Below are 23,794 nucleotides of genomic sequence, written 5' to 3'. Positions count from 1 at the left end.
GGACCAGCAAAGCAGTTTTCCATAATCTGTTCGTCTGTTCTTAATACCTGGGGTTAATGGTATCATAGTATTCTATTGGGAGCATTACATTATTACATTATATACAGTAAATATTGTCCATATAATACTCATTTCCTTAAACAGGTGTCAACAATGAAGGTGTGTCATTCACTCTGTGTGTTGTTACATGGACTTCACATCAAGTCATGAAAACAGGATTTCATTATATTATTCTAATTTACATCTATTGTTTAGCAAATGCTGTTATCCAGAGAGACTTCCAAAAATGCAAAACAATCCCCATTAAACCACATATCCTTGGGCTGTAAACATGCCACAGTCTAAGGCAAAGATATAAAGCTAAATAAAAATAAAAGTACACTTGACCAGAAGTTAAGATTTAAGTGTCATGCTTTAAAAAGTGTGAAAATATCTACTAATATCTTGTATACATCAATGGTATTATCTTGATAAGGTTTAAAACCGAAAAGCATTGCTATAAAATGAATATACACAGTAGTTATCCACTGATTTATTCTCACAGTTATGGGTCAAAAAAATAGGCCAGAAATATACAAAAAAATATCTTCAGGCTGGTTTATTAGACACAGGATATGCTAAGGCAAAACAAATGACAGTGCAGAAATCTTGGCTTATTTATATGTGGGAAAACTGGCCCTGTATGTCAGATTGTCATTTTGAATAACACAATTATGTGAACACAGCAAGTCTGGGGCCAAGTCTGACACACAAAGGCACTTTATAGGCAGTAACAGAAAAATAAGTGTGACAGGAAAGCCAAAAGGATGTTAGTACATCTTTTTTTTTTTTTTTTTTTCTTCATTTAGTATGAACTTTGGCATGCTATGGGTAGTATTTTCTGATTTATATTCTAAAATGAGTGATATTTAAGAGCAAAACAATAAAATAAAATAATTAAAATGGTTTATCATAATGACCAATTATTTTAAACACAAGAAATTAGTACATCTTGCAGACAAAAAAAAAATAAGGAAAAAAAAAATAAGTTTACTACAGTGCTATTAAACAAGTGGTTCACAATGTTTTGTAAAAATGCTAAGCTAAGCAATACTTGGACATGAAAAAAAAAATACCTGATGAATTCCTTTTAGAGTCAATTTTTTCATGCATCAGCATTCCAATCCGAGAAACTGGGAGAAGTGATGAAGCCGAAATTGAATTACAAGTGTCTTTTTATATCAAGTGCAAAAATTACAGCTGGATACAAACGTTATATAGCTGACGTGGACCAAATTTATACTACAGTATAGCTGGAAAGGTTACATTTGAAGGTTGTAAAAGAGAAAGTAGATGATTAAATTAATTTAATGCAGCATTATCCTGCTATGTCAAAGCTGCAAGTAAATGTCAGATATCTTCTAGGAAAATAAGCTGTTATTGATTTCAGCATTGCATTGATAGGAATTAACATGGCTGTTCAATCTATAAAGTCTATTTGTGGCTTTATTAGCCCAGGTCATCCTTATTGCATCTCTGTACAAGTTTTGATTGAAATAGAAATGTTACAGATTTGGTCTTTCATCTATTATCTGTCATAGCACAAAGCTAACAGAAAACAGATTCGAAAAGTGTCAAAGTCTTAGACAGCAAAGTTCCATCTTGTGTGCTGTAGTGTATTTTATTTATTTTTTGGTTTTGTTCCTCTGGGGAACCCTAATGTATTACATGTTCACATTTTATGGCTTCTCATTGTTTGCTGTTGCCGTTTCTGTGACGCTGACGTGTATTTGGTTATGGTAAAAAATACAATCTGGTGGCCATAACAATGTGCTTGAAGTTCAGCTATAGTACACTTTTTCAGCACAGTGTAAATGCAACAGTGCTACCTACCAAAATAAACTGCATAAAGAGTGGCAAGGCTGCAAGTGGACACTTATTGTTAAAATATCAATACATAGTGCTGCAACATATCAAAGTATTGTCTTTCTAAAAGCAGAACCCTTTAGGAATGTAGAATTGTTAATCATCCAAAGAAACATTTTTGAGGGGCCTATGGATTCAGTTGGATGTCAAAGAATAATATAGTGTAGCTGCAAAAAATAAAAGCCTTCCAGAATTGTAAAATTGATTACACAGTTTAGGTTCAAATGGGACATTTTAAAAAGGGTAAATTCAGGGGCATTACATGGAAAGTCATCTGTAGAGTTAGCACATTAACCCAGCAAAATGTCACTCCCATTTTGGGAAGGTGGATTCAGCACACTATTTTATCACCAATTATATAAAAACCAAACCTTCACGAAAGCCTTAAAAGATTGAGAAAGAAATGCAGTCACCAGCCCTTCCACAATTCAGTCCATATGTCTATTCAACATTTCTCTTTAATACAATTCTTTAAGGCCCAAGGATTATGTCCCAACATCATTTATTAAAATGGCTCATACGCATTCCCAGCAGAGTGAAAAAGTCCCTGGGTAAAACAAAAGATTGTCCTCAGGGTAGTGACACTGAATGTTAAACAATGTCTGATTTACATCCTAGAAAATACTCTATCTGCAGGACATTCAAGATAACATGAGCCCTAAGCACTAGCTTGGTTTCCTGACAAGTAGAGGCCTGTCAATGTTAAAACTATAATGTCTCTACTGAAGCTAATCCATCTCCACAGAAAAGCATCAAGCAGGTGTTCAAACATCCTTGACAGCAATATATTGCCATACTTAATGTAGAAATGCCAGATAAGTCTATGACAGAACAGATCTTAGCTTGTGGGGGCTACTTGAACACCATGAGCGGTCTCTCTTCACGTCTCTGCCATGGGCTCTTCTTATTCTCGTCTTCATCATCTTTATCATCATTATCTGGACTGGTCTCCAAATCTAGACTGGTCTCCAAATCTCTGCGGTCTTCTGTGCTGCCATGGGCAGTGAAGTCTCGGCTGCGTCCTTTACGTGGAAATGTTCCACCCCGGGACTCTGGAGTGTTATCAAGTAGTGGTGCCATGGAGCCATCTGGTGAGTAAGGGGCTGTGTGGCTCTCACTGCTGGTGCTGGGGTTGGTGGTATCAATGACTGGGAGCTTAGAGTGGATCCTGCCATGGGCCTTTGGCTCACGTAGTTCTTTTGCCTTTCTTTCCTCTTTGCTTTTTCTTTGGGAAGACCTTCCTGAGTTCCCAGGGTATGTCTCCGCATGGTGTTCCTGGGGTGCCCGCAGAGGCTCATTTCCTAGCTCGATGTATGAGTGCCGGACAAGTGAATTGGAACGACCATCAAGTGACACAAACCAGGCCAGAGGATGAGGTTTTACACCCAGTTCCAGTAGCTTCTTCTCTGTGAGCGCCTTTAGTTCTCCATTCATTTGGGTCATTGACGATTCATTGAACAAAACAGGTATGTGGACCGGCCCGGAGGAGGCATCTGAAGTCCAGTTCTGATCCTGTGACTCCTCTCCCTGCTGACTTGCTTTTTCTGCCTCATTTTGCAGCTTGGTTTCTTGCTGCTGCTGTTGAGTCTGCTGGCGAGGTAATGTCATGCTCACCTGAATGGCTTCCATATCATGTTGCAGCTGCTGCTGCCTCTCCACAGCTTGTTCCATGGATGACAGATCAGTGGAGAGGCGCATGTAATGTGCCGGGATGACTAAGGTGGGAACAACACTGTGATACATGCTGTCCTTCATTTGTTCCATGGAATGGCAGAAGATAAGCTGACCTGGCTGTGTATTCATGGAGACTGGCCTGTTTAAGTTATCTGCAACCTGAGAGGCAGAGTACTCTGGGGGCTTGCTGTCCCGCCTTTGCTCCTGATAGTGACCAGCAAATTGGAGCAACTGTGGGGGAGAAGGAGGATTGGATGTATAACCCTGGTTGTCCTTGGCATTATGGAGATGATGGTTCTTACGTGCATTAGAATCATCCACCGAAGTATAAATCCTGCCGTGGTTATCTCGCAGAAGGAGGTCCAAATTGTTGGTATTGGTGGAGCAGCTGACATGCAATGGGAAGCTTTCGCCTTGCTTGCTGTTCCCCCTGGAATGGCGCTGCTTGCACCTGAAAAAGTCTTCTCGTGAGTCCCTTGTAGAAGACAGATCTGATTTCACACCATCTCCAGTGGAGGAAGGGGTCTCCAAACGTCCACCGCTTATGAGGTTAAGGTGAGAAGTGGATGTACCCTGGTCCCTTTTAGAGCTCTCCAGAGTGGATGAGATATACATTTTACGACGATGTTGCCTAGGTTTCAGGCATCTCCTCCTGACAGATAAAGAATGTTTGAGATGAGCATGAGAAAGAATTTGTATAGACATAATTCACAATACAGGGTTCCTACATATTCTTCATTTCAAAATTTCATACTTTCAAAGTATGTATAGAGATTAGTGTAGACACAGCCTTAGCTTTAAAAAATATATATTATTTTTATATTTTAGAAAAACAAATAGGGCAATAGTATGGAAACACAAAAAATGTTTAATACTCAGTGTTCTTTTTTTCATACTAACCCAGACCTCAAAATTAGTCAATTCAAATTCAATACTTTTTCATAATTTTCCAAAATGCGTACGATCCCTTACAATATATGGCTAAAAGTATGTGGACTTCTGAATATCACATCTATATGTTTTTGTTGAACACTGAACTTCAAAACCATATGCATTAAAAAGTAAATGGTCACCACTTTGCGTTCCAATAACGTCAATTTTTTTGGATAAAACATGCTGTAAATCATCCCCTTTCAGCCACAAGAACATGTAATGTTCAGGTACCAATGACAAGCAAGATGACATGGTCAGTAGCCAATGCTCTAATTCCTCTCAAATTTGTTTTTAATGCTAGATTAACACATATTTTAATCAACTGTGTGTGCATATCATTTTAGCGAAATATAGGGGAGGTCAAACATTTGAGTATGACTGTCAGTTGTTTGAATTCTTTTGCCATATAAAAATATATATATGTATATAAAAAATATTGAAAAATGGCTTTAAACTAGTAGTACTGCAATCACAACTATGCTTTTGGACAGGTGGCTTCACAGCTAACCAAAGACCACCCTCTAGTAAAAAGAGCCTTTAATCTCTTTTGGCTTATGTGGTTCGATCTGTTCACCATGGTAAGTCAGGACCAAAATACCTGCAGTAGTAGAGCATTAAGCAGAGCAGGATGAGAACCAGAAGAGCCATAAAACCCAGAATTGCCAGAAGGAAGATGGTATGGTATGTGGTGAAATCTCTCAGGGCTGAGTTGTTTAACATTGTGCCTGAAACAGAATTGTGAAAATAAAATGTTCACTTCTAAGTAAATAAAATGAATATGGCATGGCATGTTTTGGATATTCTGATATAATGCCATGATTTACCTCTTCAAGATAGTGTGAATCTCATGGGTCTTGACTAGCTTAATTATAAATATTTGAGCAAGTCTAACTGATCAAACACTAGCAGTATTCCAGTAACAATAACATTTAATATTTGTAAAACTGAATAAAGATCTGACTATATGGCTGATAGTGTAGGTCAATGTAGAGGGAAAAGCAAAACTCACCCCCAGATGAAAAAGCTGCAAGCCAGTATCCTAAATGTGAAGCCACAAAAGTCCAGGTCATGTGAGCCCCATCTTTTTTAATGTAGCCCACACCACTTCTTATCCACAAACCTGTAGGACAAACACACACACATGCATAAGCACAATGATATTCCATAATAAAAATCAAACCACAGGCTAAACAAACCATCTAGTTTGTATGTAAATTTTGCAGGTGGTTTTCTGGTCATTATTAAGTCAAACCAGGAGGAAAATAACACCTACATATCAAATTATTTTGTTAAGTAAGCGAAAGAAATAATATTATTTGTGAATTTTAGCTTTTTGGAGAGGGACTTAGTATAAATTTATTTTAGATTAGTGCTAAATAACAGCATTCAATTAAAGACATCACCTGAAAATCACTATTGTGAGTTTAGTGGGGTGTAACCCAAATAGCGACCTCTGATTGACAAAGTTCCAATGTTCCATCCTTGAATTTACAGAACGTCATCCTGGCAATCATTAGTGGGAAGTATTACAAAGTACTGTAATGTTTACATACAATTTACATTTATGGCATTTGACAAACACCATTATCCAGAGCCACAAACATTTATTTGTTTTATAACACTTAGCAGTTGAGGGTTAAGGGCCTTGCTCAAGGGCCCAGAAATGGCAGCTTATTGGTTTGAACTTCTGATCAAAAGGTCAATGTTTTAACCCCTGAGCCACCACCTCCCAATGTTGCTTAAAACATTTCTTCTTTCTTTTAAATGTACAGTAGTCTTTCTTCTTAAAATATTGTATGGACGTGCTAGAAGACCATGCATTCTAATATATTTTCCTTTCTTGCTTTCTCGTGATCACAAGAATACAAGAAAGGAAAATGTTACATAACAAAAGTTGTTTCTCGTAATCACGACTTCATTTTCTCGGGATCTTGACATAACAAACATTGTTTTCTTGTGATCAGTACTTAATATTTCTCTGCATTTGGCATAAGAGCATGTTCTAGAGGCAGCATTATTACAGCATCATGGAGCACTCGCTTTCACTTTAATCAGAGACCCTTTCAAACTGAAATAGCTCCTCACCTTCCATGCACTATTCGGTAGCCATGCAGACGTCCCGGTCACGTTCAGGGTTGCTATATTGTCTTTGATGATAAAGTTGCAGACCTGACAGTCTCCTTCTGAAGTGTCGGACACTTATGTGTCAATCACTGACATACAATTTCAGTTTGAGTGAGAGGATTTTGGAAGGTAAGAGGGTGCCTGAGGAATGGAGAAGGTGTGTGCTGGTACCAGTTTATAAAGAATAAGGGAGATGTGCAGACCTGCAGTAACTACAGGGGAATGAGAGGAACATGGGGTATATCGGTAGGAGGATGCTGAAGATGGAGCCACCAGGAAGGAGGAAAAGAGGAGGAGGTTTATGAATGTGGTGAGGGAAGACATGCAGGTAGTTGGTTTGAAAGGGGCAGATGAAGAGGACAAGGGGGGTATGGAGACGGATGATGCGCTGTGGCGACCCCTAACGGGAGAAGCCAAAAGAAGAAGATATAATTGTGTGTGTGTGTGTGTGGTTTACATTTAATATAACATTTTCTAAAGATATGGTCTACATAACTGTTCCATTCTTCTTTTAAGAGAATTTCTTGAAGCTGGACATAAAACGCTAAAGAATCCTTATTGCTAGTGTTAGCCGCTAGCCACTTGCTACAAACCTTATTTCCAGTACGGAGTGAGTAGCCACAGTGACACTACACTAACTCTAGTTTCTTTTTATACAACTGACATTGTTGGTTATGTTTTCAAGTTTATAACAATAATAATAATAAGGGGGAGGCTCAACAAACTTGCGGTCTAAGACACAATACGTTCCTGAGGGAACTCAGATTTTAACTATGTTCCACACGTTGAAAAGGATTGCCGACCCGAAAGCTCTTTAACGTAAAATTTCAATGCGAATACGTGTACCGTTACAACCTAGTGATGCTGCCTCCAGAACATGCTCTTATGCTAAATACACAGAAAAAATAACTACTGATCATGAGGAAACCACTGAATGTTTGATGAATGTTTGTTATGCCAAGATCTTGAGGAAACAAAGTCGTGATAACGAGATGTCAAGATCACGGAGAAAAAAATAATATAATGCATGGCCTCTTAGGACTTCTATAATATTGCTATATTGTTGCAATATACATTTTGTATTTATCATAACAATTTGTACTGTTCGATTTAAATAACCTTTTATCGGCATTTAAACACATTGATAATCATTATGTACATAATGCTTTTATGAAGTTAGCTAATGCTTGATGGATTAGGAATTAATATGTTGTTAGTTAACCTTAGCTATTTTCCCTTTATGGTCCTTAGTTCTTTGGTCAATTAACTAAAATTTTTTCTTTTGTTAAATGTTTTTGTACAGTTTTTTTTTCATGCTGCACAAAACACACAGCAAGAGCAATTATCTAACGCCTGTAGCATCCCAGAGCACATCACTAATATAAAATAAAACTGTGATAAACATTATAATACAAAATGATCTTCATGTTGGGCTCGTTTTTCACACTTGGCAAACGTAGTTATTTATAGCCATCTCATTTCAAACTCTGATTTGAGACTGTTTAAAAAAAAATCCTGCCATGCTAAAGCCTGGCCACAAGGGTGCAATGCAGTTCTGTAAATCAAGCAACGCTTGCTGCTAAAGGGGGCTTTCCCAGAACAGGTCATGCAACAGTGCTTGCTTCACACTGCAGGCTAAGCTCTCCCCTGTCTGTAAAGCAAATAGGCTTCAAAGGGAGACTGTTCTCTTAAACTCATGCTTGTACACACACCCACATCACATGACTGCGTGTGTCCGTTTATTCATACTTTTCTTTTTTTCGCATTCGCAGTACATTCTGGCCACCCACACACGTTGCATATTCATACCTGCTCTTCCCCAGCTCGCCTTACTAAGCTATCTCTAAACAGCCAGATGGGCTGAGACTTCCATTTTACATGCTGGTTGATTAAATCCAGTGTGCGGCATCACCTAATCCATATGCAGACCTTTTAAGTTAATGCTAATTAACACTAGTTCCCACTAATCAAAGCTATTTACAGGAAAGTCTACAGTAAATCAAAGGCTTTGTTGCATGACTCTTGAACACGGGCTTTTGTATGTAATCTCTAAATAAATCTTGATTTTTTTATAGCATGTATTCTCTTTCTACACTTAAAAACCCTGCAAGATGTCTTGATCACAATTCTTCTGAAGGATACATCATCAAAATGGTGTGTGGATTACATCTCAAAATCCTGTACGTTCCCCCAGCAACCAGCATGAACCGTGCAGTCCTTGTCCTAGAAGAATGCCTGCATCTAAGGTTGCAAATGGCCCTTTTGCACACACACTCTCTCGCTCTCACCCTCCCTCTGAACCCCGTTGTGTAACAGACCCTCTGTGAAGTAGCATAGCCAACAGGACCTTAGATCTTCTAACCCCAAACAGCTGCAGCAGATGAGACTCTTATTTTACCTAAGCACACTGCACCAAGCATGTCACCTTAATCACCAAATTGTATGTTCCTCATGCAGAGATATTGATGAATAAGCATGATGCACATTATTATTATTATTATTATGACTAGGAGTGTGCGATATTGACAGAAATTCGACCTCGATATTTTTTGGGATTTTATCGATAGCGATATTTTGTGTCGAGTGTGTTAATGTGCTGGTACATTACAGAGTACTGCGGACTGCTGACTAAATTGTTTGATATTCTAGTGGTCATTTTACAGCAGTGACTGAGTTTAATCTTTTTCAATAAGTTTAAATAGATTTTTACCTTTTATGGGAATGTTTCACCTTTAAAGCCTTTTTTTTTTTTTTTTTTTTTTTAAATACATTTAATCAGAATAATAAGACATTTTGGTGGTTACCAAGCAAATGAAATCCCTATTTTATATTATAACATAATATAAATGTTAATATAAATGTAATATAATATACATTTCCAATATAATATATTTCAACAACTGTTTTTTGACGAATTTTTTTTCCCATAAGATTTTGATTAACTGTATAAAATGATATAAATGTATACATTTTCTGCCCCCATATCTTGAATTTTGTGATTATCATCAATGCATTTTAATAAGACTGAATCGTGCAGGTAAAGAACACATTCTAAATGCGTACGTGTCTAACCTAGTAGGTTACAAGAGGTGCATTCTGTAGGTGTATTTAGCGATATATTCGATAATGTCTAATCACACGTGGTTAAAACAACAATTACGATATTATTGTAGATGATATATGCGGTGTACCCATAATCATGACTACTTACTCTAGAATCAGCATATGGAAAATTATTTTCTCATTGATCTCTTCAGAGAAAAGAATTCCAGCAAATTGACATGCTGAAAGTACATTTGTGATATGACACAATGAGAGGGGCATTTAAGTCAAAATGAAACTTTTAATTGCACAGGTATAATAATCGATGCTAGCGTGGCACTACTACACGCAGTAATAAGTGGCTAGTGTGTCCTATTACTGATAGGAGGCCAGTCTGTAGTCAGTCTCAAACAACCAAGAGTCACTTGTGGACCTGATTTGCAGTTGTAACTGTATGAACATTTGATTTCATTACAATGTGTCATGTTTACCTGTCCTGTCCTCAAACCTCCAGACAGGGACACTGGTAGCAGATTTGAGAGGTGAGTCTGAGGGAAGAGGGACGGAAACCTGGATCTGTTCTGAGACCTGAACCTCGGCGCCATTGGGTCCAGCGAGTGTGGCACAAACTGCAGCCACTGCCGTCAGCTCTACCCAGCTAGTGTTCAGGACTGACGGAAGGGACAGAGAGAAAGAGAAAGAGAGAGAGAGAGAGAGAGAGAGAGAGAGAGAGAGAGAGAGAGAGAGAGAGAGAGAGAGAAATGAAAAATATAATGCTTGAAAAATATAATGCTTGAAATGCAATGAAAGAAGGAGTGGCTTAAGTTCCTCTGGAATCTTTAACTTTTTAAAACATTACATGCTCAATGTGGTTATTCTTTATATTCAGGATATTTATTGTGTGTTGGTGCTCATCATTTTATAAACCATTTTTTTTTTTTGCCATTTTAGTCATATTTGGTGAGCGTAACTGCTGTTTCACACAATTGGATTAATATGCAATTACAAATGACACCAAGATGGTTCATATTTCTGCAATATTTACAACATTCTGCATTTATTTATTTTTTTTATTAATTTTATTTTAGCTTACAATAGTGCCTGTAATTTCAAAGTCAAAGCGTCAACAACATTGTGCTCATTCTGTTACATTTCCATTTCCATTAGAGGGACTTGTATGGTGGAAGTTCAATCTAACACTACTAAAAATAGATTTTTTAAACTTGTGTTATTGTCTATTAAATAAAAAAATCATTAGCATGAGGTTTTTATCATAGGAAATGTTTTATGATAGGAAAGGCGCTTTGTGTTTTCTTGTTAGTATGATTATTTTTGTTGGAGGGTCATATTAACGTCAAGAGAAATAGGCTGATAATGGTGAACACTGTGGATGTTCCATAAAATTAAATGTAACTCTTAATGACTAAAAAGCATGGGGTGCTGTTCATTAATAATTTAATAATTCAGGTTTTATCGCACCACCGCAGCATGGATTATTTTCCTTTAACAGAACACCCCAACATGTTTTATGCCTTATATGATAAAACCTCTTGAGCTATCCATTTTTTTCATTTGCTTATTAGTATTGTGATCAAGTCATAAAAAAAAAACAGGATGGGAATCATTCTGCAGTTTGTTATAATACATACATTGCAACCTAACTTTACTTAATTCAGCTCAACTTTGGCCTCAACAAAAGAGAACAAAGCAACAAAAAAGAAAGATGCGTCTGCATGTGGAGACAAAACAAAGGACATATTGTAACCCAGCATTTAGTGTTTGTACTGAGAAGAGGCCGGCTCAAGCAGTGAACATTGACACTAAAAGTGGGGGAGGAGATAGTTCACTCCGTAAAACGCAAAGCATGGGACATGAAAATGGCCAGCGGGATTGGACCGTGTGCATAATGTATGACCAGATTGGGGGCAGGTTTTCTAACACTAAAGAGATTAAAGGGTGCCTAAACAGCAGCTTGATCATCCCTGAATAGGAATAAGGACTAGTACTTTATAGTGTATTACATATACAAGTACATAATCCAATAATAAAATGTGAGCTGCTACATTGAAATGCAAAAAGTCAGAAGGTCTGAAAGAAAATGTGTTATTTCAGTTAACTGTTTTAGTAAGTTTTTTTAATCACCTGTGCTGTTGTTCTCCATTCCAAGGGGATAGGGGAAGCCACCTAATTCGTACTGGCTTCTAGTGGAGGTAAGCATGGCCGAAAGAGTGACTTGGGAGGCGTTGATTGTGGATCCGATGGCTTTTCTTTGTAGCTGCACCAATGGATGGCTTCTGGAACCTACAATATAATTCAATACAATATAGTTCAATATAATGCAAGAGCTAACATTATTTTGTATAACTGGGGCCATCTGTGCAGATTTTTGTATATTCATTTCTTGGATCGATTATGAATTAAATTTTATAGTGTGAGCCTCATAAGATACAAAAAAAGCCCCAAAATGTAAAGTCTTTGTTTTTACGTCTCTGTTAAAATTCAACAGAATCAAACTAGTTGTAGAGTACACTGATTATAAGTATGATTATTATTACCCCACAGTACAGTGATTATAAATAGACAAAAATGCTGTGTGAATTTGGAATGCCTTTTTCGATTAGCATTAAGCCACTGATAGGTTCAGGCAGACTGAACCTCTATCACGCAATCCTACTTTCCTGTCACTCTCCACTCTATTTTTTTCAATATTTTTTATCCACCACATTCCCACAGCTATAACACACACACACACACACACACACACACACACACACACACACACACACAAATGTATGCTCCAGTCCCACTGCATTTCTTCAGCATTAACTCTAGAAAAAGCTATACCCAATCTAGTCTCTCTCTCTCTCTCTCTCTCTCTCTCTCTCTCTCTCTCTCTCTCTCACACACACACACACACACACACACACAAATTGTGTTTCAGTTTGAATGCATATATTTTTTGGGCAATATTTATAAATATAATTAATATATTCATATTTATTTCATTTAGCACATTTTTATGATTCAGTAATTTTTTTTTAAGTAATAAATTTCAGTAGTATTTTAAATGGAGTGTTGTGTTATTTTTTATTATATTTTATTTTTGTATATTTAATATATATATATATATATATATATATATATATATATATATATATATATATATATATATATATATATATATAAAATACAAAAATAGCAAGAGCTCAGACAAACAATACATCAGCTGATTCAGGAAAGTGCTATCAGTTTTAATTAGGCTATAAGAAGCTTCACATGAATTTGATGTATACCAAGGTAAGTTCTTTCACTAACAGCATTGCTTTAACAGTGATTCACAACCAGGAGGGTCGATCCACAGTAAAGCAACACAGAAAAGTGTGATTATTTGGGGAAGGACCTGAAAAATCTATCTCTGACTGGTAGTCTGCCAAGCTGGCTAAGGTTCCTGAAGAGCTTGGCTATTTCACACACAGCAGCACAGAATCCACTTCACACTGGGGAATCATATGGCTTGGTTCCAGAGCTGAGGATGCCTGCTTTCTGAAATGGCACAGATGCTATGCTGGTCCTTTCCATATGGGTAAAATCTAAATATTGCTATATTACATCACAGGTAGTATCATATTTAGAGCTGTTATGGTTTTGAATTTCCTTTCTCCAAATTACTGCACCAAACCACTGACATTATTCACATATTCTTCATGATGATGTTGTGGTCAGAAGGTGGTGACTGACATTAGCTCTGACAGTTGTAAGTCTAATTGTCAGTTATATTGCCATATATTAATGGGCATTTATTAATATGCTTGTTGTAATGGTATTGTCCCTATAGTTACACCTACATAAGGTTTATACTGGACAACTTTTACATATTAAGTTACTAAACAAAAAAAACAAAGCAAGCACAACAACATCGAGGCTACTTTGTAAGAAGTTGCCAGTATTAGAAGGTTTTCAACAGACAGAGGTAAGCATAATCCTTTAGGTTTTCCAGCACAGGACAAAGTCTGGACAAAGGATGCTGTGTTGGGATTTGATTTCCATGGAAAGTAGCTACAAATTTCGTTAATCTTTAGGTCAAGAGAAAGTTAGAAAAGATTTCTTGACATTTTTTGGGTGTTCCACAACATTACATATCGCTAAAAATTATGTATTGTATTTAATAAAAATCTAATTAATCATTGCAAAATTCTCTGGTAAAAAAAACTACAGTAACCACTTTAGGGTGGTTAATTATTTTCCCGCATTAGTATGCATTGTCATGTTTAATCCTTACTTAATGTGCCCTAAAATTGATTTAATAAAATGTAATACTCACTAGACTATGTTTCCCATCACCCACTACAGCTCACTGAAACATGTCACATGGCTGTGTTGCATCTGTGTGGTAATTTTTGTTAATGAGCCCCAACAAATAAGTCACAAGTTGCACTTCATTATCTAGCGTTTTTCTAGCACGGTTGTTGCTGTCTAAAACTTGGGCTACCTTGTTCTCTTGCTTTGCAAATCTTGTTTAGGCTTTTTGATTTTGTAGGTTTTATCTTATCTACATCTTATATTTTACCAAGTCTGGACTTGCCTTTATTACATGACAAATAGACTTGGCTGTGGTGGCAAAATCCAAAACAGCAAACATGTGACATTGATTAAAATTTTTTACTGAATCAGCTTCTCAAATGGTTCAACAACAATAATGTGAGTTAAAAGTCCCTGATATCATGCAAAAACCGTTTCACTAGTATTCACCAATGTGTCATCCCAACCCTCCACATTTCCTGCTGGCAGCTGTACTAGACTCCTCCGGCTGTGCTCAACAATGTGGAAAACAAGAAGCTCATTGGGGTTAAGGGGTTCCTCAGAGCCCAGTTCTCAGGCCTTCTCTTTCTCTGCCACTAAACAGAGCTTGTCTGTTTGCAATAGGAGCAGTGCCATGTTGAACTGGTCCTGGTAAATCAAAACACAATGGACCAAAAAACGTTTGTATCCTGAATGTCTTTGAAGCTTCTTGTTGTTTATGTTTTTATGCTTCAGGAAAAGCAGAGATTTAATATATCTCCATGTTAAATGCTAGGAACAAATGTGAACAGCAATAATTGTCCTCCAGAAATTATAACAGCATCATTTTAAGCTGGAATTTAACAATTCAATTCTGAAGAAAAGACAGACAAAAGCACCAACTGACAGTGCAATATCAATCTCCTAAATGTTAATTACTACACCCCAGGGACTCACTGCACTCACATTAATCACAGAAAGTGCAGTTTCTTGAATTCAACCAGCCAATTTTTTACCATTTTAATCATGACAATCATTACTGTGCCTTGGTAGTAGGAATAGTACGCATTGGTTCTTGGTAAAAAAACAAGTGCAGATTGCTGATGTGGGAGCCATTCTGGAAAAGAGGAATGAGCAGAAGTGCTCAATGTTTAGTCTAATGCAGTTAAGAGGTGCTTTTGAGGAAAGGGCTGGCTTTAGGTCAAAGGTGAATTTAAGTGTCCCATCTGTTCTCAAAATGACAGCACAATTGGATGCATGCCTACTACACCATGAAATTAGAAGTTTGAGAGTGGAGCTAGAAGCAATATTTCTTTCCATGGTCACAAAACAGTTGGCTGAATTGGTTAGAGCCTTGGTTTATATTCCAATCTTTCTGTCTGTATGTGATATGGCACCCAGGGACGTTTTACAAATTCAATGGCCTTGTGAGGATTCTAGACTTATGTAATATAATGGTTTGTATCATCTCTACATAGTATTACACTGCCATGATATTCAGTAACATTCTTCTGCTCAGACATTTGTGAAAGAGCTCTGCAATTTTACATTGGAGTATGCTAGTGCGAGTTAGAACTCAGTATGTCAACAGAGCAGTCGTTTTTTGCAGGAGCTGAGCCAACTGCATGTAAATTTGGAATGCTTTTGAAACCGCCTTGAATCTCCATCCATCTTTAAAGGAATATGTATTGGTTTTCAACAGTGTATATTTCAACCTTTTAAACAATTTTCAACTAGTTTGTGAAAGGATTATACCAATATTTCAAATAACATTACCCAGTCACCAATTAACTGATTTACAATTGCCACTGCCACCAAGCAGTTCCCAATTACACAGCTGAATTTCTATAATAGTAAATCTAATGCTTTGAAAATCAGTAATGCATAAGCATATTAATTTCCCCAAAAGCTTTTGTCCAGACTCCTCTGGGAGTCACTGGTTATTTACTAATTGTGCCTCCTCATAGCCCTGACAAACTGACTTCGCTGTCATCAATGTACATATATATATATATATATATATATATATATATATACACACTGTTTACATTTTTGATTAACTTTGGCACAGCAAATCTGCTTAGCAGGATGCCCTTATCTTTTAAAAGGGAAGCAAAAAATGCTGGCTCTGAATAGAAAACACGTTGTCGTAAACTTGTTCACGTCATTCTCATAATATTCATTGCTTTTCATTAAGAAACAGGATATTCCGTTTCTGCCAACATCTCTGCTTACCTTACTTAAGATAAACCATGATCCTCTGTGCTAATGTGTGGGACCCTTGCCAAGTCTCAGCTCAGCTCCCATTGTATAAACCCTGCTGGAATTTAGCCAAAAGCTCAAGTCAAGGTCAGTGAGAGGGTTTCTGGGTACGCAATCCTTTCAAAGTTTTGTGTACCTTATCCTTGTGCATTGCATCTATCAATGAGGCATTTGCTTGGCATCCTTATGGGGGTTTGCAAGCTGGATCATTTCAGGCATCCTCGCTGTCATTTTAGGAACTTATCGTATATTGCTCCTGTGGGAATCATGCCTTATCTGCCTCACTCCCTGCTAGAGGTGAAGCTAAATGTCTATGCTAAACAGAAAAAAACACTCTGGCATCGTGTCAAAAAAAAGAAGGAGACAGGTACAACCTGTTCCTTGATTCTGAATGTGAGAAAAGAGACAGGTGCTTTGACTCACACTACAAGCCAAAATAAATGAGAACATGACAAAGAGAAAATGTAAATTTGAAGTCTGGAAAGCCTGGTTCTCTGACCTTTCTCTTTCTGCCACTAACCAACAGGAGTTTCGTAATCTTGAACTGACCAAGCGTGGAATAGCATGGGGATAGAACAATCTACCGTGTAGGCCATGACATCTCCATAAATGGACAAAGTTCTAATGTTAATTCAGTAAGCCAACAACAAGGAGTGGGTCGCATATCAAAGATTAACTGTAACTGAGGAGTGTTGCTACAATATTTACAATCACATTACAGGTTATTCACTTGAATTTATTTAGTAAGGAGATTTATGGGTATGCTGTCCTTTCAGAGTTTATCCCAGTGCATTGCATACATCAGTGAGGTATATGCTTGCCATTTGATTAGTCAAGTGTCTTTTTTAAAGTTTAACGAGCTCAATACAGTTCAGTCTGCACATGCATACAAAGGAACTGTAAATATTTGCAGACTATGAGTAACAATTTATGGTGGCTAGATGAAGCACCAAGACAGTCATGCTCATTTTGAAGGATCATCTATTAATCATTAATGCTTATTAATCCAAACATTAGCTTAGTCACTAAGATACCAAACTTTAGTTGTGCAAAAGTCAAATTTGTCCACCTGATGGATAATATATAAGGCAGTGCGGCTAAGACAACTAGAGTTGTATTAGCATTTCCATTTAGAAGTATGTTGTATGAACACTAGCTCTAAATATTCCAATAATTTCTGTTGGCTCAGAACAGAAACAAAAGTAACCACTTATTCAGATGCCTCAGCTACTATTGCTGTGTCTCTGTGCATTTACTCCTTTTTAAATATTTCATTATTATACATATGATGGAAACTGCACTAATCAAACTTTGGCAGAAACTTGACACTCCATTACACTCCATTACTATCCAAGGGCTTGTAAGACAGGGCTGGGTGTGTCTGATAATTACCTACAATTATCATAAATTTGTCCATCTTTCTTGCAGATTTGCCATAATATGACACACAGACTCCAAAAAGTGCCATGGCTGAAGCAGTTCAGGCTGTGTTTGACATGCCAGAATCCGGCATCCGCCCCCACAGCGGAGATGCACTGCATTTTAATAGGCCTCTCTTCAGCTTCACTCTTCTGCAACATGCGCCTTTCCGTGCCAAAGTAACCATGGAAATGGATTTCAATGTGAGAATAGTTAGAGCAGGCACCAATCGCTCTCCATTCAATCTAAAAAAAAAAAACTGGATGATCTAGGAATTCCTACCACATCTTTTTTATAACCTTATTCCTACAGGTGGTGTATTCATATATGGAGCATCCTTATTATCTAAAACCCTATTCAGATTTGAATAGTTTGAAGTTAGTAACAGTAATTATGAACAGATTTAGAGGATTGAAGTCAGTCATGTAAAAAATGTTTTCAGACTTAAGTATGCATCTAGAGATTCTAGTGTTTTACCTTTTATAAAATATAAGTAAAAATATGCATAGGATAAGATTTATTGACACATTTGTGGGCCTTCCTCAGATGGTTGCCACAAGGTGGTAAAGTACACAATTGTATAGGTTGTTTTTGTGTGCTGTAGGGGTGACACAAGGTTCAGTTCTAGGACCCCTGCTTTTGACAATATACATGTTTCCCTTGGGAAAAATTATTAAAAGGCATGGGATTAGCTTCCACTGTTATGCCGATGATACCCAGCTATATATCTAATCGAAACCAGACGAAACATCTCAATTGGCTAAGTTAACTGAGTGTGTTAAAGAATTAAAAGATTGGATGATGCATAACTTTCTATTAAATTCTGATAAGACAGATATTTTTCCTCATCGGCCCAAAAACCAGTACACAGAAGCTCCAGTATTTTAACCTGAATTTAGAAGTACCGTAATTTCCGGACTATAAAGCGCACCCATATATAAGCTGATGCAGAGAAGTTCGTCCATGCGTTCATGACCTCCAGACTGGAGTATTGTAATGCATTACCAGGTGTTTGTCCTGCATCATTAATAAACAAGCTACAGTGAGTCCAGAATGCAGCAGCCAGAGTTCTCACAAGGTCAAGAAAATATGACCATATAACCCCAATCTTAATATCCCTACACCGGCTACCTGTTAAGTTTTGAATCGACTACAAACCACTGCTTCTTACTTACAAAACACTAAATGGTTTAGCTCCCATGTATCTATCTAATCTTCTAACAGGCTACAATCCGTCATGCTCCTTAAGGTCTCAAAACTGTGGACTTCTAGTAGTTACTAGAATAGAAAAACACTAAAAAAAAAACACTAAAGGTGGTAGAGCATTCTCACATATAGCTCCTAAACTTTTGAATAGTCTTCCTAACAGTGTTTGTGGCTCAGACACACTCTACCAGTTTAAGTGCAGATTAAAGACGTATCTTTTTAACAAGGCCTAGACCTAACACATCACATATCATAACCTTGTGCTCCAGTACATCTGATCAAGTACACATCATCAACTTGTGCTTGTTAATATTATGAACAGCAGCTACGCCAATTCCTCTCCACTGCTCCTCTTTCTCCACCCATCCCAAGGCATCCTGAGGTTGCGCCAGCTCCAGTCACGTTCCACCTCATGAAGATAGTGGAACTTTAAAGAAGTAGATGCCAACCCCGCGAACATCCTGAACCATCTAGAGACGCACAAGCACCATTTGGATCCCACTTCATGTGGAGTTTGAACACTGGACCTCTTTGAGTGTTTAAAAGCTCTGGCATGAAGAAGCTGGTGTTGGATCCATGATGATCTCAAATGTTAACATAAAAATAGTTTTTTTTTTTTTTTTTTTTTTTGCCACAGTCACCCAGGCTGCTCATCAAGGATAAATACAAACCATTCACTTTAACTCTTAAATTCTGTAAAGCTGCTTTAAGACAATGTCCATTGTGAAAACCGCTATAGAAAAAAACTTGACTTGACTTGCTTCACTGTAAGCATGAGGCCCAACCACATTCCAAAATGAAAATGCCTTGCACAAAGCAACATTAATTAAGTGCACTATGTGGAAAAAAATTATTGTAACAGATTTACCAGCCATATGTGGTTCTTCCTCAAAATGTTAACAGGGCAGGCCTCCTCCCTTTATATCAGTCCCTGACCTTACTAATGTCTTTGTGATTATTGAGCACAAATCTCATTAATCACACTCCAAAATCAAGTGGAACACCTTTCCCGGAAAATGTGAGGTTATTATAATAGTTAACAGGGTCTAAATGAGGAACTGGATGTTCAAAAGCACATGCAAAAAAAATTGTCTGTCCATATAGTGTACTTTGCCAAGGTTGGAGGGAAGGACTTGAGGGGCCTATATAAAGCCCTGGCCTAAAACCCACTGAACACCTTCGGGTTGAATGGGCACAACAAATACACCCCCTTACTAATGCTTTTGTGAATCCTCACAGTCCAAAATCTAGCTGAAGTCTAAGATTAAACATTGGATGTTCAAGTGTTCACAAACCTTCTGCAAATCTATAGTATCTGGTCACATGACCACACAGGTGTGGCAGGAATCAGGCCTAGGTGTGGCTAGAGAAATTAGGTGTGATAAACCAGAGTTTTAACAGGAGGTTAAACACTTTCACACAGGGCCATGTAGTTTTGGATTTTGTTTTCCCTCAATAATAAAAACCTTCATTTAAAAACTGCAGAAAACAGGAATGGGGGCAAACACTTTCACACCACTGTACATACCATACACTTCTATAAATCTTATCACATCAGAATAGTACTTGCTAATGTTCTGAAATACATTGAAGCAAATACATGTCTTCCCAGTGCCTATGTGTAACCATGCACAATGTCACCATGGTGAAAAACCTGACAAAAACACCACACTTGAATCTATGAGTGGGTGGAACAATTTCTGACCCCCACCAAAAAAAAAAAAAAAAAAAATGAACCACATCCCTTAGATTACAAAAAGCAGTCTCATTGCACATCTGGAAAGACATTAAAACAAACAAAAAAAACAGCCTTTTTTATAATACTGGGTGATTTTAGGAATACAGTCAGTAATCATTCTCAACTGACAGGCCCTCTTAAAAGAAGAGTGGAGAGCTGTCAGTCGAAATAAAGAGTGAACGCAGGACTCCTTTTATAAACGAGCCTGACTATAATCAATGAACAGCAGTCAGTGCAATCAGGCAAAACAGCCTCGATTACTCAGGCCCTAGAGCTCCAGCAGCTATTCAGCAGCATGTGGAGAGAGGCTTGTTAAACAGATAAGAATCTGACAAAAAAAAAAGCTGTGTCAGGAAGCAGGCACTGAGGTGACAGCAAGGAATGTTTCATTTCCTTTGCAAAGCAATGACATCATTGTTTAATAATGGGGTATAAAAAGCAAAAAAAATAAAAATCACTGCCGTAATGATTGCATGCACTGAAGATAATACTCTACTACAAATGTTTTTCGTGATTTAGCTCTATTTTCCAAAGCATTATTGACCCCCTGCCTAATAAAAACAACATTCAATAAACCAAGGCATTATTGCACAACTCATAATTCCCCTCCATAACTCCAATCGCCACGCAGCAGCCAACCATGGGCTAAAATCATCAAAGCCACTCAGGCTGTTTTACTAGCACAAAACCCACAGTGCAAGCATTATTACGCTTTTTTTACACCCCACAACTGCATGCTAAATCATGCAATCCTGAGACAGTCTGATAATAAGTGTAAATTTAACAAGACATTCATTGTGCTTAGAAGGCTGAAAAAGCGTTCCAGATCGCCTCATTCGCACCACATTAATTGCACACCTCAGTGTTTTTCTGCGCTCAGCCACCAGCACGTTTGCAGATATTAGAGGAAAGTGTTTATTGCATGAAAGGGACACATCAGCAGTGCTCACACAGCAGCGGCATCAGTTTTTTTTTTTTTTTTTTTTTTTTACAGAACTCCCTGCTTGACAATCAACTTGATTCCAGAATAGCTCAGTTCACTGCCTCGGCTGAGAATTTGTAACGCAGTACACAACACTGTTATCCCCACTAGCCATTTATTCAAGAAGGGAGAAAGCTGGTTCTGTGCGGCATATGTGTATGTGTTTTTGTAATAAGCTTGGAGTAGCAGAAATAAGCTGTAGCTTAATGTAAAACACGATCTATAAATACATTTCAGAATGAAATGTGCATGTTTTTTTGCAATAAGGTAGCACAGATATTGGTGTGGCAGCAGTATAACCCATGAAAAAAATCATACAAATACAGATCACCACACATCAAAAATCCCAATGGGGCAACATGTGATAAAAAAAAACATCCAGTAAGGAACAGTTGAGGTGTTGTTAAAGCTTTGTTGAAGAGAGAGATCAGCGGAGAATGGTCAGATCAAAACTTTTTACAAAGGTGTTGAACTGAAAAGCATTTCAGAAAACCCATCCAGGTGATGGGCTACAAGAGCAGACCACCACATTAGATTTCACTAGTTCTTTTAGGCCGTCTATAACATCATCAGTACAGAAAGGGACATCAGATGGAGCTTTACTCACCTGGAGAACCAAGCAGAAGCTGCACCACATCATCATAGAGAAGCAATGTAGCCGGTCTTTGTGGAAGGAGGTACAGGCTCACTGAAGCATACACTAAAAGGTAAAGAAGAACAAAGATTAAGAAAAAATCGAAAATAGGAAGGCCAAGGAGGAGGTTTCTGGATATGGTGAGGGAAGACACGCAGGTAGTTGGGTTGAAAGAGGCAGATGTAGAGGACAGGGGGGTATGAAGACGGAAGATCCGCTGTGGGGACCTCTAATGGGAGAAGTCAAAAGAAGAAGAAGAATGCTTTACAGCACATACATTATATAGACAAAACAACAGGGACACCTGACACACAATGTTGGAGGCAAACAGTTGTAGAGGATGTCTTTGAATGCATTAGAATGACATTTTGGCTTCAATTAAACTAAAAGACATAGACCTGTTCCAGCATGACAATGCAGATGTGCACAAAGCCATCTCCATGAAAATATGAATGCGTGATCTTAAGTGACCTGCAATAGAGCTCTGACCTCATCCTTTCTAAACCCCTTAGGGATGAATTGGAATCCTGACTATACCCCAGGCCACCTCACCTACATCACCTAACTTTACTAACACTATTGTGGCCGAATAAGCGTAAATCTCCATAAGCACACTCCAAAATCTAGTGGAACATCTTCTGAGATCATTGGAGGTTATTATAAAAGGGACATTGTTTAGGGACATTGTACAACATAACAAAACAACACTAAAAATATATATGACGTGTGAACCACATCCCTTAAAAATATATATAGTGATATTGTAGTTTACAGAATATTGTAAATACATACACCTATACACATAAGCTTAGCTACATTTGGCACAGTGATTCCAACAAGTGATAGCATGTCTGTGTCATAATGTCTGTGTAATCAGAGACAATGATGAAGTGATGCCATGCAGGAAACACATTTACCTTCAAAGAGTTAGTTATTTAGCATCTCACAAAACACAGGAAAACCCAACTTGATCTTCCCTACACACACCAACATGGGTGTTCCTTCACCAGAATACGCCTTGAAAACGTTTCAAACTGAATTCAATTCTTTATCTCGCCTTGCTCTAGCTTGCATCCATTATTTTTTTTGTAAAAGTCAATAATAATGATCTGCTGAATCATAATGAGGGAATCAAAAGTTGTGAAATAAATAGTGATGAAAGTGTAAAAAAAAAAAGGTGTAGTATCATGTAAGAATTTATTTCTTCTGGTGTCTAAGTCAAAAGAAGTGCACTATAAAATGAACACCAGATTCTTCACTAGACAGTAGACTCTCAATTGGTAAAATTGTATCAAGAAGTCATTGTATATATAGGCATGTTTTAAAGTCCCACAAGGGTCTTTAAAGCACAGTAAGTCTTTGATGAAGATGGTTACTGTTTTATGATGGTTTGATTTTACTATGACGATAACGATAGGACAAAATTGTAAAAATATTTTACATTTCACATGGCAGGAAAAACTAAGAGTATAAACTGTACAGTCTATAGTATGATACTGTAAATTGCTTTGCTTTGAAAAAATATGTACTGTAAGTTTGTTATATTATTGAGAAATTACAGTATACTACCCTATACTGATCACCATTCTTTAATTCT

At 37.5% G+C, this 23,794-nt stretch overlaps 1 protein-coding gene across 2 annotated transcripts in view; it reads right to left on the bottom strand.

The window, feature by feature from the left end:
* Positions 1-583: 583 nt before the first annotated feature.
* The window catches only part of fam171a2a (family with sequence similarity 171 member A2a), a 41,542-nt gene continuing 18,331 nt past the window's right edge, over positions 584-23,794 (bottom strand). For both annotated transcript variants that reach the window (XM_046866369.1, XM_046866370.1), the window contains exons 3-8: positions 22,171-22,263; positions 11,821-11,979; positions 10,170-10,349; positions 5,522-5,632; positions 5,111-5,237; positions 584-4,231 (exon numbers count right to left, since the gene is read on the bottom strand). In XM_046866369.1, coding sequence (XP_046722325.1) covers positions 2,758-4,231; positions 5,111-5,237; positions 5,522-5,632; positions 10,170-10,349; positions 11,821-11,979; positions 22,171-22,263 — 2,144 coding nt within the window. In that variant the 3' untranslated portion in view covers positions 584-2,757. The remainder of the gene's footprint in view (positions 4,232-5,110; positions 5,238-5,521; positions 5,633-10,169; positions 10,350-11,820; positions 11,980-22,170; positions 22,264-23,794) is intronic.

This window comes from Silurus meridionalis, chromosome 14 (genome assembly GCF_014805685.1).
Source record: "Silurus meridionalis isolate SWU-2019-XX chromosome 14, ASM1480568v1, whole genome shotgun sequence".
Taxonomy (NCBI): Eukaryota; Metazoa; Chordata; class Actinopteri; order Siluriformes; family Siluridae; genus Silurus; species Silurus meridionalis.
This window is presented reverse-complemented; position numbering and strand designations above follow the sequence as displayed.